This window comes from Anomaloglossus baeobatrachus, chromosome 5 (assembly GCF_048569485.1).
Source record: "Anomaloglossus baeobatrachus isolate aAnoBae1 chromosome 5, aAnoBae1.hap1, whole genome shotgun sequence".
Lineage (NCBI taxonomy): Eukaryota > Metazoa > Chordata > Amphibia > Anura > Aromobatidae > Anomaloglossus > Anomaloglossus baeobatrachus.
Window position 1 is genome coordinate 234823173 of NC_134357.1, and position 12748 is coordinate 234835920.

At 43.2% G+C, this 12748-nt stretch overlaps 1 protein-coding gene across 1 annotated transcript in view; it reads left to right on the forward strand.

Moving 5' to 3' along the window:
• The window catches only part of LOC142312712 (uncharacterized), a 167417-nt gene that overhangs the window by 104901 nt on the left and 49768 nt on the right, over positions 1 to 12748 (forward strand). Inside the window, exons 14-15 of the mRNA XM_075351700.1 lie at positions 671 to 773; positions 6141 to 6934. Coding sequence (XP_075207815.1) covers positions 671 to 773; positions 6141 to 6934 — 897 coding nt within the window. The remainder of the gene's footprint in view (positions 1 to 670; positions 774 to 6140; positions 6935 to 12748) is intronic.

Genomic DNA, 12748 nt, shown 5'->3' on the forward strand with positions numbered 1-12748 from the left:
TATGAATTGGGACAGCTGCTACATCTACTTTACTATGAGGAACTATGAAAGTGGCTGGTGTTAGTCTGGCAAGTGTGCAAACCCCTCTCATGTCAGGGCTCACCCACTTGTGAGCACGATTCCCACAAACCAAAAACACTCCCTCTGTGAAAATACAAAAGTGAGTTTGTACACAATAAAGCAAATTTAGAAGCCCCTTCATGACTTTATGAGCACACCACGTATTGTTCATTTGTTTTCCGGTCATACCAGAGATACAGTTACCCCGCTCCCCCCTCAATGTCCTACTAGTATACTGTCTCATTGTCCTTGGTTAAGTCATGTGTATGTATATAGAAACAGGGGAGAGGAGAGAGGGAAGGAGAGGGGAGAGGAAAGGGGAGAGGGGAGGGGAGGGGAGAGGAGAGGAGAGGAGGGAGAGGAAAGGGGAGAGGGGAGAGGGAGAGGAAAGGAGAGGGGAGAGGAGCAGAGAGGAGGAGAGGGGAGGGGAGAGGAGAGAGGAGAGGACATTTAGCAGACAATAATAATCCTTGAGCTTGTTTCTTATTTTGAAGGCTACACAATGGCTATGAACTTACACCAGATATACTAATGGAACAATAAAATATTTAAAATCAAGAAATCAAGAAATATAGAAACTATTAACCCTTCTATATCAATGGTTATGTAGGAAGAAGATTCAACTCGGATTAAAGTGGAGGAAATGGATGAAGACGATGTGATGTATGTGATGGATGAACAGAATTGTGAGAAGAATTCTTCTATCAAAATCGGTAAGTGTTAAGCTCAAAATGTAAATACTGTATCTGTGAAGACCACATGCAGCCTCAGCTGAGAAGAGAGCAGGCATCCAAAAAGCAAGAGAGTGGCATTTGATTATGCATGAGAACTACCAGGTAGAGATGCTATATGTTCTACATGTCACATTACAGAATTCACATACAGTTAGGTCCAGAAATATTTGGACAGTGACACAAGTTTTGTTATTTTAGCTGTTTACAAAAACATGTTCAGAAATACAATTATATATATAATATGGGCTGAAAGTGCACACTCCCAGCTGCAATATGAGAGTTTTCACATCCAAATCGGAGAAAGGGTTTAGGAATCATAGCTCTGTAATGCATAGCCTCCTCTTTTTCAAGGGACCAAAAGTAATTGGACAAGGGACTCTAAGGGCTGCAATTAACTCTGAAGGCGTCTCCCTCGTTAACCTGTAATCAATGAAGTAGTTAAAAGGTCTGGGGTTGATTTACAGGTGTGTGGTTTTGCATTTGGAAGCTGTTGCTGTGACCAGACAACATGCGGTCTAAGGAACTCTCAATTGAGGTGAAGCAGAACATCCTGAGGCTGAAAAAAAAAAGAAAAAATCCATCAGAGAGATAGCAGACATGCTTGGAGTAGCAAAATCAACAGTCGGGTACATTCTGAGAAAAAAGGAATTGACTGGTGAGCTTGGGAACTCAAAAAGGCCTGGGCGTCCACGGATGACAACAGTGGTGGATGATCGCCGCATACTTTCTTTGGTGAAGAAGAACCCGTTCACAACATCAACTGAAGTCCAGAACACTCTCAGTGAAGTAGGTGTATCTGTCTCTAAGTCAACAGTAAAGAGAAGACTCCATGAAAGTAAATACAAAGGGTTCACATCTAGATACAAACCATTCATCAATTCCAAAAATAGACAGGCCAGAGTTAAATTTGCTGAAAAACACCTCATGAAGCCAGCTCAGTTCTGGAAAAGTATTCTATGGACAGATGAGACAAAGATCAACCTGTACCAGAATGATGGGAAGAAAAAAGTTTGAAGAAGAAAGGGAACGGCACATGATCCAAGGCACACCACATCCTCTGTAAAACATGGTGGAGGCAACGTGATGGCATGGGCATGCATGGCTTTCAATGGCACTGGGTCACTTGTGTTTATTGATGACATAACAGCAGACAAGAGTAGCCGGATGAATTCTGAAGTGTACCGGGATATACTTTCAGCCCAGATTCAGCCAAATGCCGCAAAGTTGATCGGACGGTGCTTCATAGTACAGATGGACAATGACCCCAAGCATACAGCCAAAGCTACCCAGGAGTTCATGAGTGCAAAAAAGTGGAACATTCTGCAATGGCCAAGTCAATCACCAGATCTTAACCCAATTGAGCATGCATTTCACTTGCTCAAATCCAGACTTAAGACGGAAAGACCCACAAACAAGCAAGACCTGAAGGCTGCGGCTGTAAAGGCCTGGCAAAGCATTAAGAAGGAGGAAACCCAGCGTTTGGTGATGTCCATGGGTTCCAGACTTAAGGAAGTGATTGCCTCCAAAGGATTCGCAACAAAATATTGAAAATAAAAATATTTTGTTTGGGTTTGGTTTATTTGTCCAATTACTTTTGCCCTCCTAAAATGTGGAGTGTTTGTAAAGAAATGTGTACAATTCCTACAATTTCTATCAGATATTTTTGTTCAAACCTTCAAATTAAACGTTACAATCTGCACTTGAATTCTGTCGTAGAGGTTTAATTTCAAATCCAATGTGGTGGCATGCAGAGCTCAACTCACGAAAATTGTGTCACTGTCCAAATATTTCTGGACCTAACTGTATATAGGGGAGTTAGTGCAGGCTAAAAGATTATGTTCTATGGATCAGGCACTAACCAGAGAAAACAAAGGATTGAAAGGAGGTTAAGGAATAGGGGTTATAAGAAATGGATGCTGCAAAGGGCAGATACCTTGGTTGAAGAATTAGGGACTGTTTACTTGGTCATGAACATCGAGTAGATAGGGCTAATACACATAATATACCGTATTTTCCGCTTTATAAGACGCACTTTTGTTCCCCCAAATTTTGGGGGACAGTAGGGGGTGTGTCTATAAGCCGAATATATGGGGGGGTGTATAATATATATATACACGTGTATATATCATATAATATGCACGGCCGCTGTCCATCTCCGGTGGTCTCTGAAAACGCACCGCAGTGACGGGCTGGGGGAGAGATGCATATTATATGTCCCTGCGCCCCCGTGTGATTGCACATGACCCCCCTGTGTTAGATATGGCCCCCATGCTGATACTCATTCTAAAATAAAAAAGCTTTACTTACGCCCTCCAGCGTTTCTCCCCGTGTCCCTGCTTCCACTGTGATCAGGATATCACCAAAGAACAGAGTATACCTTAAAAGGCATCACTAAACCGATGTATAGAGAAAATACAAAATCTTTATTGCAAGTACAGAGAAACACTGCTGAACACACTGGCAGTATAGAGCACACAAGGAGATTAAAAACATTTAGAAAGCCAGACAGGCATATTTTCCACAATTAGAACCCTCCATAGTAAACAAATGGCAAGATACAATTTAATAAAGTGTCATCTCTCCAGCTAGTCCGGTAGGCGAAATCAGTGCTTCCACTGTGATCAGGCACGCAAAGATCTCAGTCTGCTGTGCCGATCACATGACCGGCCGAGAACCAGGAAGTGGAGGAACAGAAGCACGGAGGGAGCTCAGCGCTGGAGGAGGTAAGGAAAGAGTGTTTTATTTTACTATGGGCAGCAGCCTGGGGGCGATATCTAACACAGGGGGACTTGTGCGATCTATAGGGGCCATGGGCAACACCATGGGGGCGATATCTAACACAGGGGGACTTGTGCGATCTAAATAGGGGCCATGGGCAACACCATGGGGGCGATATCTAACACAGGGGGACTTGTGCGATCTATATAGGGGCCATGGGCAGCACTATGGGGGCGATATCTAACACAGGGGGACTTGTGCGATCTATATAGGTGCCATGGGCAGCACTATGGGGGCGATATCTAACACAGGGGGACTTGTGCGATCTATATAGGTGCCATGGGCAGCACTATGGGGGCGATATCTAACACAGGGGGACTTGTGCGATGCATAGGGGGCCATAGGCAGCACAGGGGAACATATGCAATCCATAGGGGGCCATAGGCAGCACAGGGGAATGCATGCAATCCATAGGGGGCCATAGGCAGCACAGGGAACGTGTGCAATCCATAGGGGGCCATAGGCAGCACAGGGGAACGTGTGCCATCACAAGGGGGCTATATTCAATATAAGGGGGCCATATCCAGATTAAGGGGGCTAATTTAAGGATGGAGGGGCTATGAGGGACATATACCCTATATGACTTGTTAGAGGGACACTGGCATTATAAGATGGACCCCATTTAACATTAAAAAAAAAAATTCTCTTTTCCTTCACCAAATTTGGGGGTGCGTCTTATAATCAGGTGCGTCTTATAAAGCGAAAAATACGGTACCTACATTTTCAACGGCCTTTAGTGTGGATTATAACAACTGTGTCACACTGTGTGGTGTGCGATAAATACTACATAGGGTGTACTGTAAGACTCCTTAAAAAGAGGATTGGTGAGCATATTACGGCTGCTAAACCTGATAGCACTGTGAATCGACGAAGATGGTCGGGACTTTCTAGGCATTCTCTCGATTATTATAATGGGGATGTGAGTTCCCTTATGGTTAAAGGCATAGAGAGAGTTGGAAAGCCTGACCCATGGTGGGGACTGGGAGCGTTCTGTTCGGTGTCGTGAGGCTTATTGTTTAATTGAGTTGGGAGCTAGATTCCCTACAGGGTTAATTTATCGTAGTGACATTAGCCATTTTTATTAAATGGAAAAATGTAAAATTTAAGGTGTTTGGGTTTTTTTTGTTTTGTTTTTTTTTAAAAAAAGAGAAAAGAAGGCGGAACGGGTAGAAAAAAAAAAACTTTCAAAATTTTTGAAAGCTTTTTTTTTTTTCTTTCTTCCAATGAAATACATATAGTGTTTGAACAATGGTAAGAATAAGAATGTCTTTTATAAACTGTTTGAGTAGATAAATAGGCGATGGTTTATGTAAGCGTCATGATTTTTGGTTGGCTGTCTCACATTTAAATTGTAATGTAGGATAATTAACTGTGTCAAGTGACAAGTGTACATGATTTTATTTAATAGAATGGGTAATAGAATAGAAAGGATTTTTTTTATGTATTGTTCATATGCCTAAAATTAAGAACTTTGTTCAAAACGCATCAGGCATGAATTTTTAAATCTTGACATGGAATTAAAATATTAAAGATTTTAATGAAGAGATGCCTGGTGCTGAAATTTTCTTTCCTCTTTCATGATAGCTTTCCCATAGTTATTTTTTAACTATATTTTTATTCAACGTTTCAATAACATATAATACTAGCATAAACTAATTCAGCATTGAAAATTGAATTAAAAAAACATTGCAATGTCCTGTTTGATCATCACAAATTCCATACCAATTTTTAGAATCAATAACCGTAACATGGCAAGGTAAAGCAAAGGAAGGCAGCGACCCCTTAACCCAACATACTTATCGTTCCCCCCTATTTAACCCTTATGAACATGGTAATGTCATAGAATAAAGAAGTCTCACTCAAAATCGGTTATTTCCTCCTCGCCCAACTTGGTTCCTTTTAGTCACCTTTCGGCCTTTCCTCCCCCACCTCCAAACCATCCAATGTATCCTTCAATTTTTGAAAGGTGACATAATCCTGATTATCTCCTCCCGAGTACAATAGGCCAATATAAATTTCTTCCATTTGTTAAAGTGCTGTCGTATTCTATCCGCCCTCCTTTCTGCATCCAGTCCTTCTATTTCAAGAAGCTGCATGAGCTGAACCAAGGTGTCTTCAAATGCGGGGACCCTAGACTCCAACCATTTATTAAGTATCGCTCTCTTGGCTGCCAGAAGTATCACATGTATAAGTTTGGGTGGGTTAGTCATCTTCCCTTTAATATCGTTCCCCCTCCTCCCAATGGTGAAAAAGAGCGAACCCAGGTGAAAGCCGAACTTCAAGACCCCACACCTTTTGTATAAAACTTGTAATCTGTGACCATAATGGACTCAAATGAGGGCAGGACCACAACCCGTGAAGGAGATCAGTTCCACTACGCTTACATTTAGGGCAAAACGTAAGCCTGTCTGGCTTTGTTGCTGATGGATAAATTGCCTTATGCATAATTCTAAAGTTCCCATAGTTTTAATTCTTTACACTTTTCAAAATGGTCATTTTTGTTTACAAAACTTGATTTTTTTATGAGGGTTTTTTTATTTGACTTTGTTTTCTTTTTTTTTTTTTTAGCAGAAACCCCCGGCGATCATCACAGTTTGGATGAACATCATCTACTGTATCCCGATTGTGAAGTTGAAGATGGAAACATCATAAGAAATCTTTTAGGAGTAAACTCTGCTACTCTGAATATAGCCCCAGCCCTTCATGGCTTGGATCACTCCTACGAACCAACTATTTATGGTGGTTTTCCCTCTGATCTATCACATATCATTGAGCACAGTTCACCTCAGTTCAGTGATGCAATATATAAAGGTTCAGATTCTCATAAGTATTTTACACTGGTAAATGATCCTGTTGTGAAACAGTTTTCGTCTTTTGAGTATGAAAATCCATTTAGGTTCAAAATGTATGTTCCCAAACATCAGAGGATTCACAGAGCGGACAAACCATTTTCATGCTTCGAATGTGGTCGATGTTTTGCACAGAAATCTAATCTTGTGAATCATCTGAAGATTCACACAGGTGAAAAGCCATTTGAATGTCCACAGTGTGGGAAACGATTCACCAAAAAGTCCAATCTCCTTGAACATTTACGAGTTCACACAGGAGAGAAGCCATTTCCATGTTCTGAATGTGGGAAATGTTTCAAGAATAAATCACATCTGGTGGAACATCGGAGAACTCACACTGGAGAGAAGCCATATCCATGTTCAGAGTGTGGGAAAGCTTTCACAAACAAGTCCAGACTGCTCGAACATCATAGAATCCACACAGGTGAAAAGCCGTTTTCATGTTCACTGTGTGGGAAGTCATTCACAAAGAAATCAAATCTTGGTATACATCAGAGAAGTCACAATCATTTATAATTATAGAAACATGTTTGCAATATACTATATGTAAGAACCTTTATTGAATTTACTCATTTTATTAGTAAAAACATGCATGGAGGGCAGTGGAAAAACATGAAATGTTTATCAACGATTTTCCTAGAAGAAATACACATCTTATGAGGAAACCTAGATGGACAATCAAACATCTGTGCTTGTTAAACACCTTTGTTTAGACTATGGGCATTAAATGGAAGTCATTGTGTTTTAAAATGCCTCAGACTGGTTTAAGCAAATCAAAGAAGTAATACTTCCAGTCCCCCCTTGCTTTCCTGCAGGTCCTACTCTGGTGCTGACTTAGGTTTCTGCTTCTTGATAACACCTTCAATATATCGGAAATTGCCATTCAGCCAATAATTGGGTGGCTGAGGCGGCATTTATTGTCAATTATGGTATTTCAAGGATGGGATTAGAAAGAAGAGACTTGCATAGAACAGGCAAGTGCTGGAGCAGATTCTGCAGGAGATTGAGGAGGGTGAATATACTATTATTTTAAAGTTCTATGGAGGTGAGAGGAGAAGAAGGGAGCAGCTAGAAGTAGCTACAGACATTCTGCTGCAAGTTCTCATGACAGTTATGAATGTTGCTCTCATTCTGAGAGATAGCTTCAACACACATCTTCAGACATGCAGTGCTCTGCAACCTCCTGACTTCCTTGTTTTGGAGGGGAGAGAACTCCTGGAGTGACAGCGCTGTTTCAGCTTAGTTGTCCTTTTGCTGAAATAAATATCCTACTGTGATTTTCAATGCATTGGTTCTAAAATCTGCACTGTTATCTGTACATTAACACATATGTATGCCTAGATTAGGCTAGGTTCACACACTGCGTTTTTTTGACGCTGCGTTTTTGTGCGTTTTTTTGCGGCAAAAAACGCACAAAAACGCACCCGCGTCAAAAAACGCGGCAAAAAACGCACGCGTTTAGCCGCGATTTGGTGCGTTTTTTTGCTGCGTTTTGCTGCGTTTTTGCTCACTGCGTCTTTATGCGTTTTTTATCAGTAAACAATGCCATTAAAGATTGTTGAAAAAAAAAAAAGGTCTGATGTCATTTCCTTCTTCAATATGTTCTTCATTCTCCACCAGTGTATGCAATAGAGCAGACAGCTGCAGAACAACAAGGCTCAGCATGCTCCATACAGGACTGTATGCTGGAGGGAGAGGCAGAGGGAGCAGATCTACAAGGCTCAGCATACTCCATCCAATAGTGTATGCAGGAGAGCAGACAGCAGCTGCAGAACTGCAAGGCTCAGCATCCTCCATCCAGGACTGTATGCAGGAGTTTTTTGCCCCCCCAAAAAATGACGTGGGCTTCGCCATATTTTTATATGCTAGACGGGTACAGCAGGCAGGTACAGACTGCCCCCAACCCCAGCTGCCTATTTGTACCTGGCTGGGAACCAAAAATATAGGGAAGCCCTTTTTTTTTTTAATTATTTCATGAATTTCATGAAATAATTTAAAAAAAAAATGACGTGAGCTTCACCCAATTTCTGAGTCCAGCCGGGTACAACTAGGCAGCTGGGGATTGGAATCCACAGTGCAGGGTGCCCATGCTTTCTGGGCACCCCCGCTGTGAATTGCAGTCCCGCAGCCACCCCAGAAAATGGCGCTTTCATAGAAGCGCCATCTTCTGGCGCTGTATCCAACTCTTCCAGCTGCCCTGATGCCGGGTGGCTCGCTGGGTAATAATGGGGTTAGGGCTAGCTGTATAGCTGGCCCTAAGCCCGAAATTCATGGTGTCACGCCAATATTAGACATGGCCACCATGAATTTCTGGTAAAGATAAAAAAAAAACACAACACACAGAAAAATATTTTTATTAGAAATAAAACACAACACAATTAGTGACTCCATCTTTATTGAAATAAAGAACCCCCCTCCGCAGTAATCCTGGGTCATGGGTCCCGCGCCGTCCAATCCGGATCCAATATAATCTGATCGGTTTGCTGGAAGGCAAAGCGATCAGATGATGTGTCAGGTTCTAGGGGCTGAAGCACATCACACATCAGCTGACTGTATAAAAGCCGTTTATACAATCAGCAGATGCATCGGTGCAAAAAAAAAAAATAATAAAATACTCACTTATGTGCTGATTACCGGCAGCTCCTGGAGCGATGGGGCGGGAGTCTGATCCTGTCCGATCGCTGCAGCAGCTGCCGGTAATCAGGGATGAAGTCTCCTGACGCATCCGCTGATAGGTTAAACCGGCCGGGTGCTGGAGTCAGCGTCACCCCGAGACTTACGATCACCTGATGCGTCAGGTGACTGCATCAGGTGATCCATCGCCAGATCCTGCATCTATTGGAGGTGTCCCGGCCGCTGCACACAGCTGGAGCGGCGATACCGTTAGAGGAGCTGGGAGCGGGCATGGCACCGGGACCCTGCAGACAGGTGAGTATAACTTTTTTTTTTTTCTACTGTTAACATTTGTTTTCGCAGCCGCTTCCACCTCCTGCCCAGACATGACGCCGCACGGCAGCATACATGCACAGGACTGGAGGTGGACGCGGCGGTGACGGTACCGGGAGGATTCACTCTTCTGTGTTTACTGACAGAAGGAATCCTCTTCCTGTACATGTCACTTTACTACCCACCTCCTGCGTTTATAGCTGCGTTTTTGGTCTTAGAAACGCACCAAAACGCAGCTATTTGCGTTTCTCATTGCGTCTTTCAACATCCCATTGCACTCAATGGATGAAAAGCGCAGTGAAAAACGCGGGAATAATTGACATGCTGCGTTTTTGTGGCACCACAAAAACGCAGCTGAAAAAAAACGCTGTGTGCAGACAGCAAAAATGAAAACTCATAGACTTTGCTGGGGAAGCAAAGTCATGCAGTTTTCTGAGCAAAAACGCACCCGAAAACTGCGCAAAAACGCCACGAAAAACGCACTGTGTGAACTTACCCTAATGCTGCCTTTGGGAAAAGTGAGCAGTGATTAACTTCTCAAGCAGAAGATGAGTGGAGGCTTCTTATTTTGTAGGACTGATAATAGCAGCTCAGGATCTGACAGGCTGGGGGAGATGAGCAAACAGCTTTATAGAAATCACACATATGCAGTAATAACAAGAAGGATTTGCGGGGCACTACTTCCACTGAGGACTGTCCACATCAAACAACCAGCGGCTAGTTTCAGAAAGCACACGCGGTGCTATTGATCTCTGCTGTGACAAGAGAAAACTTCCAGGTCGGACTATACTGAATACAGCTACGGGGTGCTTGTTCCAAAAGCATCAGAGCATGAGACATTAAGCAAAGGGAGAAAAAAGGAACAGCACTCACCGGTAATTGCTGTGAAGTATTCAGGTTTATTTCATGGTCGGAGGATACATGCTTCGGTGTTACAGGGAGGGAATGAGGATGGTTAGCACAAAAAGACTACGGCCGTTTCGCCCCTGTAAGTGGGGCTTCGACCCATGATGAGATGAGCAAACAGCTTTATAGAAATTAATGGATTTAAGATAAGTTACTGAGCTCTCTGGATTTAACTAAGTTTACAGCTCACTGATAAGGGGACTGGCAGGCAAGGCTGAGATCTATTATGAGAAAAATTCTCAATACATGAGCCATTGAGTAAACATTCGACCGGCATATATATACTGGTAGCATGTATGCACTACTCACAATCAATGTACGAAGGAGGAGAACAAAACGAGTATTTGTGCAAATAATCGACATTTTTATTGGTGAACAAAACACACACATTACAGCAAGAAAAGTCAAGTTAAAAACAACTACCAATAGATCAAGGGGGGCATGGAGTGTTTGACAAAATTCACATCAGTAGCCAATAGCCGTAGGAGAGATGTAGATTATGCAGTAATATGTCTAGGAAAAAATATATTAGACACAGTGGAACAGTGGCACTCAATATTCATAATCCCAAATAGCCGTGGGAGAGATGGAGATTATGCAGTAATATGTCTAGAGAAACATGGTAGACCTAGTGGAACAGTGGCACTCAATATTCATAATCCCAAATAGCCGTGGGAGAGGTGAAAAATGCACACTATGATCAATGAGGTACTGCCTAGACATAAAACGGCAAAATCGGTAATAGATAGCCGTGGGAGAGATGAAAGACGTTTAATATGTTAAAATATAATGGGGTAAATACGACCCTGAAACACCATCATCTCAATCCCAAATAGCCGTGGGAGAGGTGGAATAGAGATACAATGGTATATTAAACACTGCAATAGGCACCCTGGGGTGGTCACACACCCTCAGCATCCCGCTTTCAAAATTGATAACCAAGTATATCAGAGGGAAACCGCAACCAAGCTGAGTGTATATGGAGATCTCTCTCACTCATTCAAAGGCGGTGTCCCTATAAATTACATTTAGAAGTAATGCGAGGGGGCGAAGTTGCCGAGGGGGTCCAACAACAACCAGAGTGAGTGGAGTAGAAGAATTGTAACACGGATAGCACCGGAAAGCTGAGATCTATGTAAGACCAAAGTTCTCCTACTGGGAGAACAATAGCAGATTGAAAACAAACAAGTCATTTGCAAACTTGGTTATTTTTATACTGTTTAACTATAGCAATTTTATACCAGGAAAATACTGCTTTAAGTCGTCCAACCTCTGGTGCACAACTGTTGTTTTGGGTAGCCATTGATTCTTTTCACCATCAGGGTTCTAATTGGTTGTCCTGTCAGCCAGGGGCCTGCCGAGGCCAGGGATGGCATGTTGGTACTCTAGTACTGGGAGCCTATTTCGCAGATTTTTGTGATATACTGAAATAGTGTTGGGTTGCAGTAGATAGAGCACTTGAGCACCTGATCCCTTGTTCTAAGGCCACGTGCACACATTGAGTATTTACCTCAATATTTGTAGCCAAAGCCAGGAGTGGGTAGAAAAATGCAGAAGTGGTGCCCAAGTTTCTATTATACTTTTCCTCTGATTGTTCTGCTTCTGGTTTTGGCTTACAAATACTGAGGCAAAAAACTCACCAAATATTCAATGTGTGCACGTGGCCTTACAGAATAAAAAGACTGTGTAGAACAGACCTGGGCAAGGGGCGGCCCGCGGGCCACATCCGGCCCGCCTACTGTCTGTGACCGGCCCGCCTGTCTTCAGCCGCTGCAGTGGAGCCAAGCTAATGCGTGCCAGGCAGGGAGCGATCCTGCAGCTCCGCACAGTCAGTACAGGCAGTGGAACGCAGGAACCTCTCCTCTGTTCCCTGCCGGCACTTTCTCTGTGACACATGCGCGCGCTCTGATGTGGTCAGTAGTACTGCGCAGCGTGTGTCATTTCAAAAGTTCCAGCCGGGCAGGAGAAGAAGCGGCACAGCGGGGGCCTTCACGGAGAGAAGCAGCAGCGGGGACCCCTCGCAGAACAGCATCGGCGCAGCCAGGGCCCGTACAAGAGAAGGAGCAGCTCAGCGGGGGGCCTGTACGGAGGTGCCTGAGGACTGGGACAATAACAAGGGAGAGGTAAGTAGTGACTAATAAGCTGAGGAGGGGACAATGGGTGAGGGGGGGGACTGGTGACAAATACTGGGGGTGTAGTGGTGTAGTTTTAAAGGTGTAGTATATGTTGTGTATATAGTGGTGTAGTATATAGTGGTGTAGTACATGGGGTGTAGTGATGTAGCTTTATTACAGGTGTAGTATATAGTGGTGTATATGGGGGTGTTGTATATAGTGGTGTAGTAAATGGGGGTGTAGTGATGTAGTATAATACAGGTGTAGTACATGAGGGGTGTAGTATATTACCGGTGTATTATATGGGGCTGTAGTATATTACAGGTGTAGTATATGGGAATGTAGTGGTGTGGAATATTAC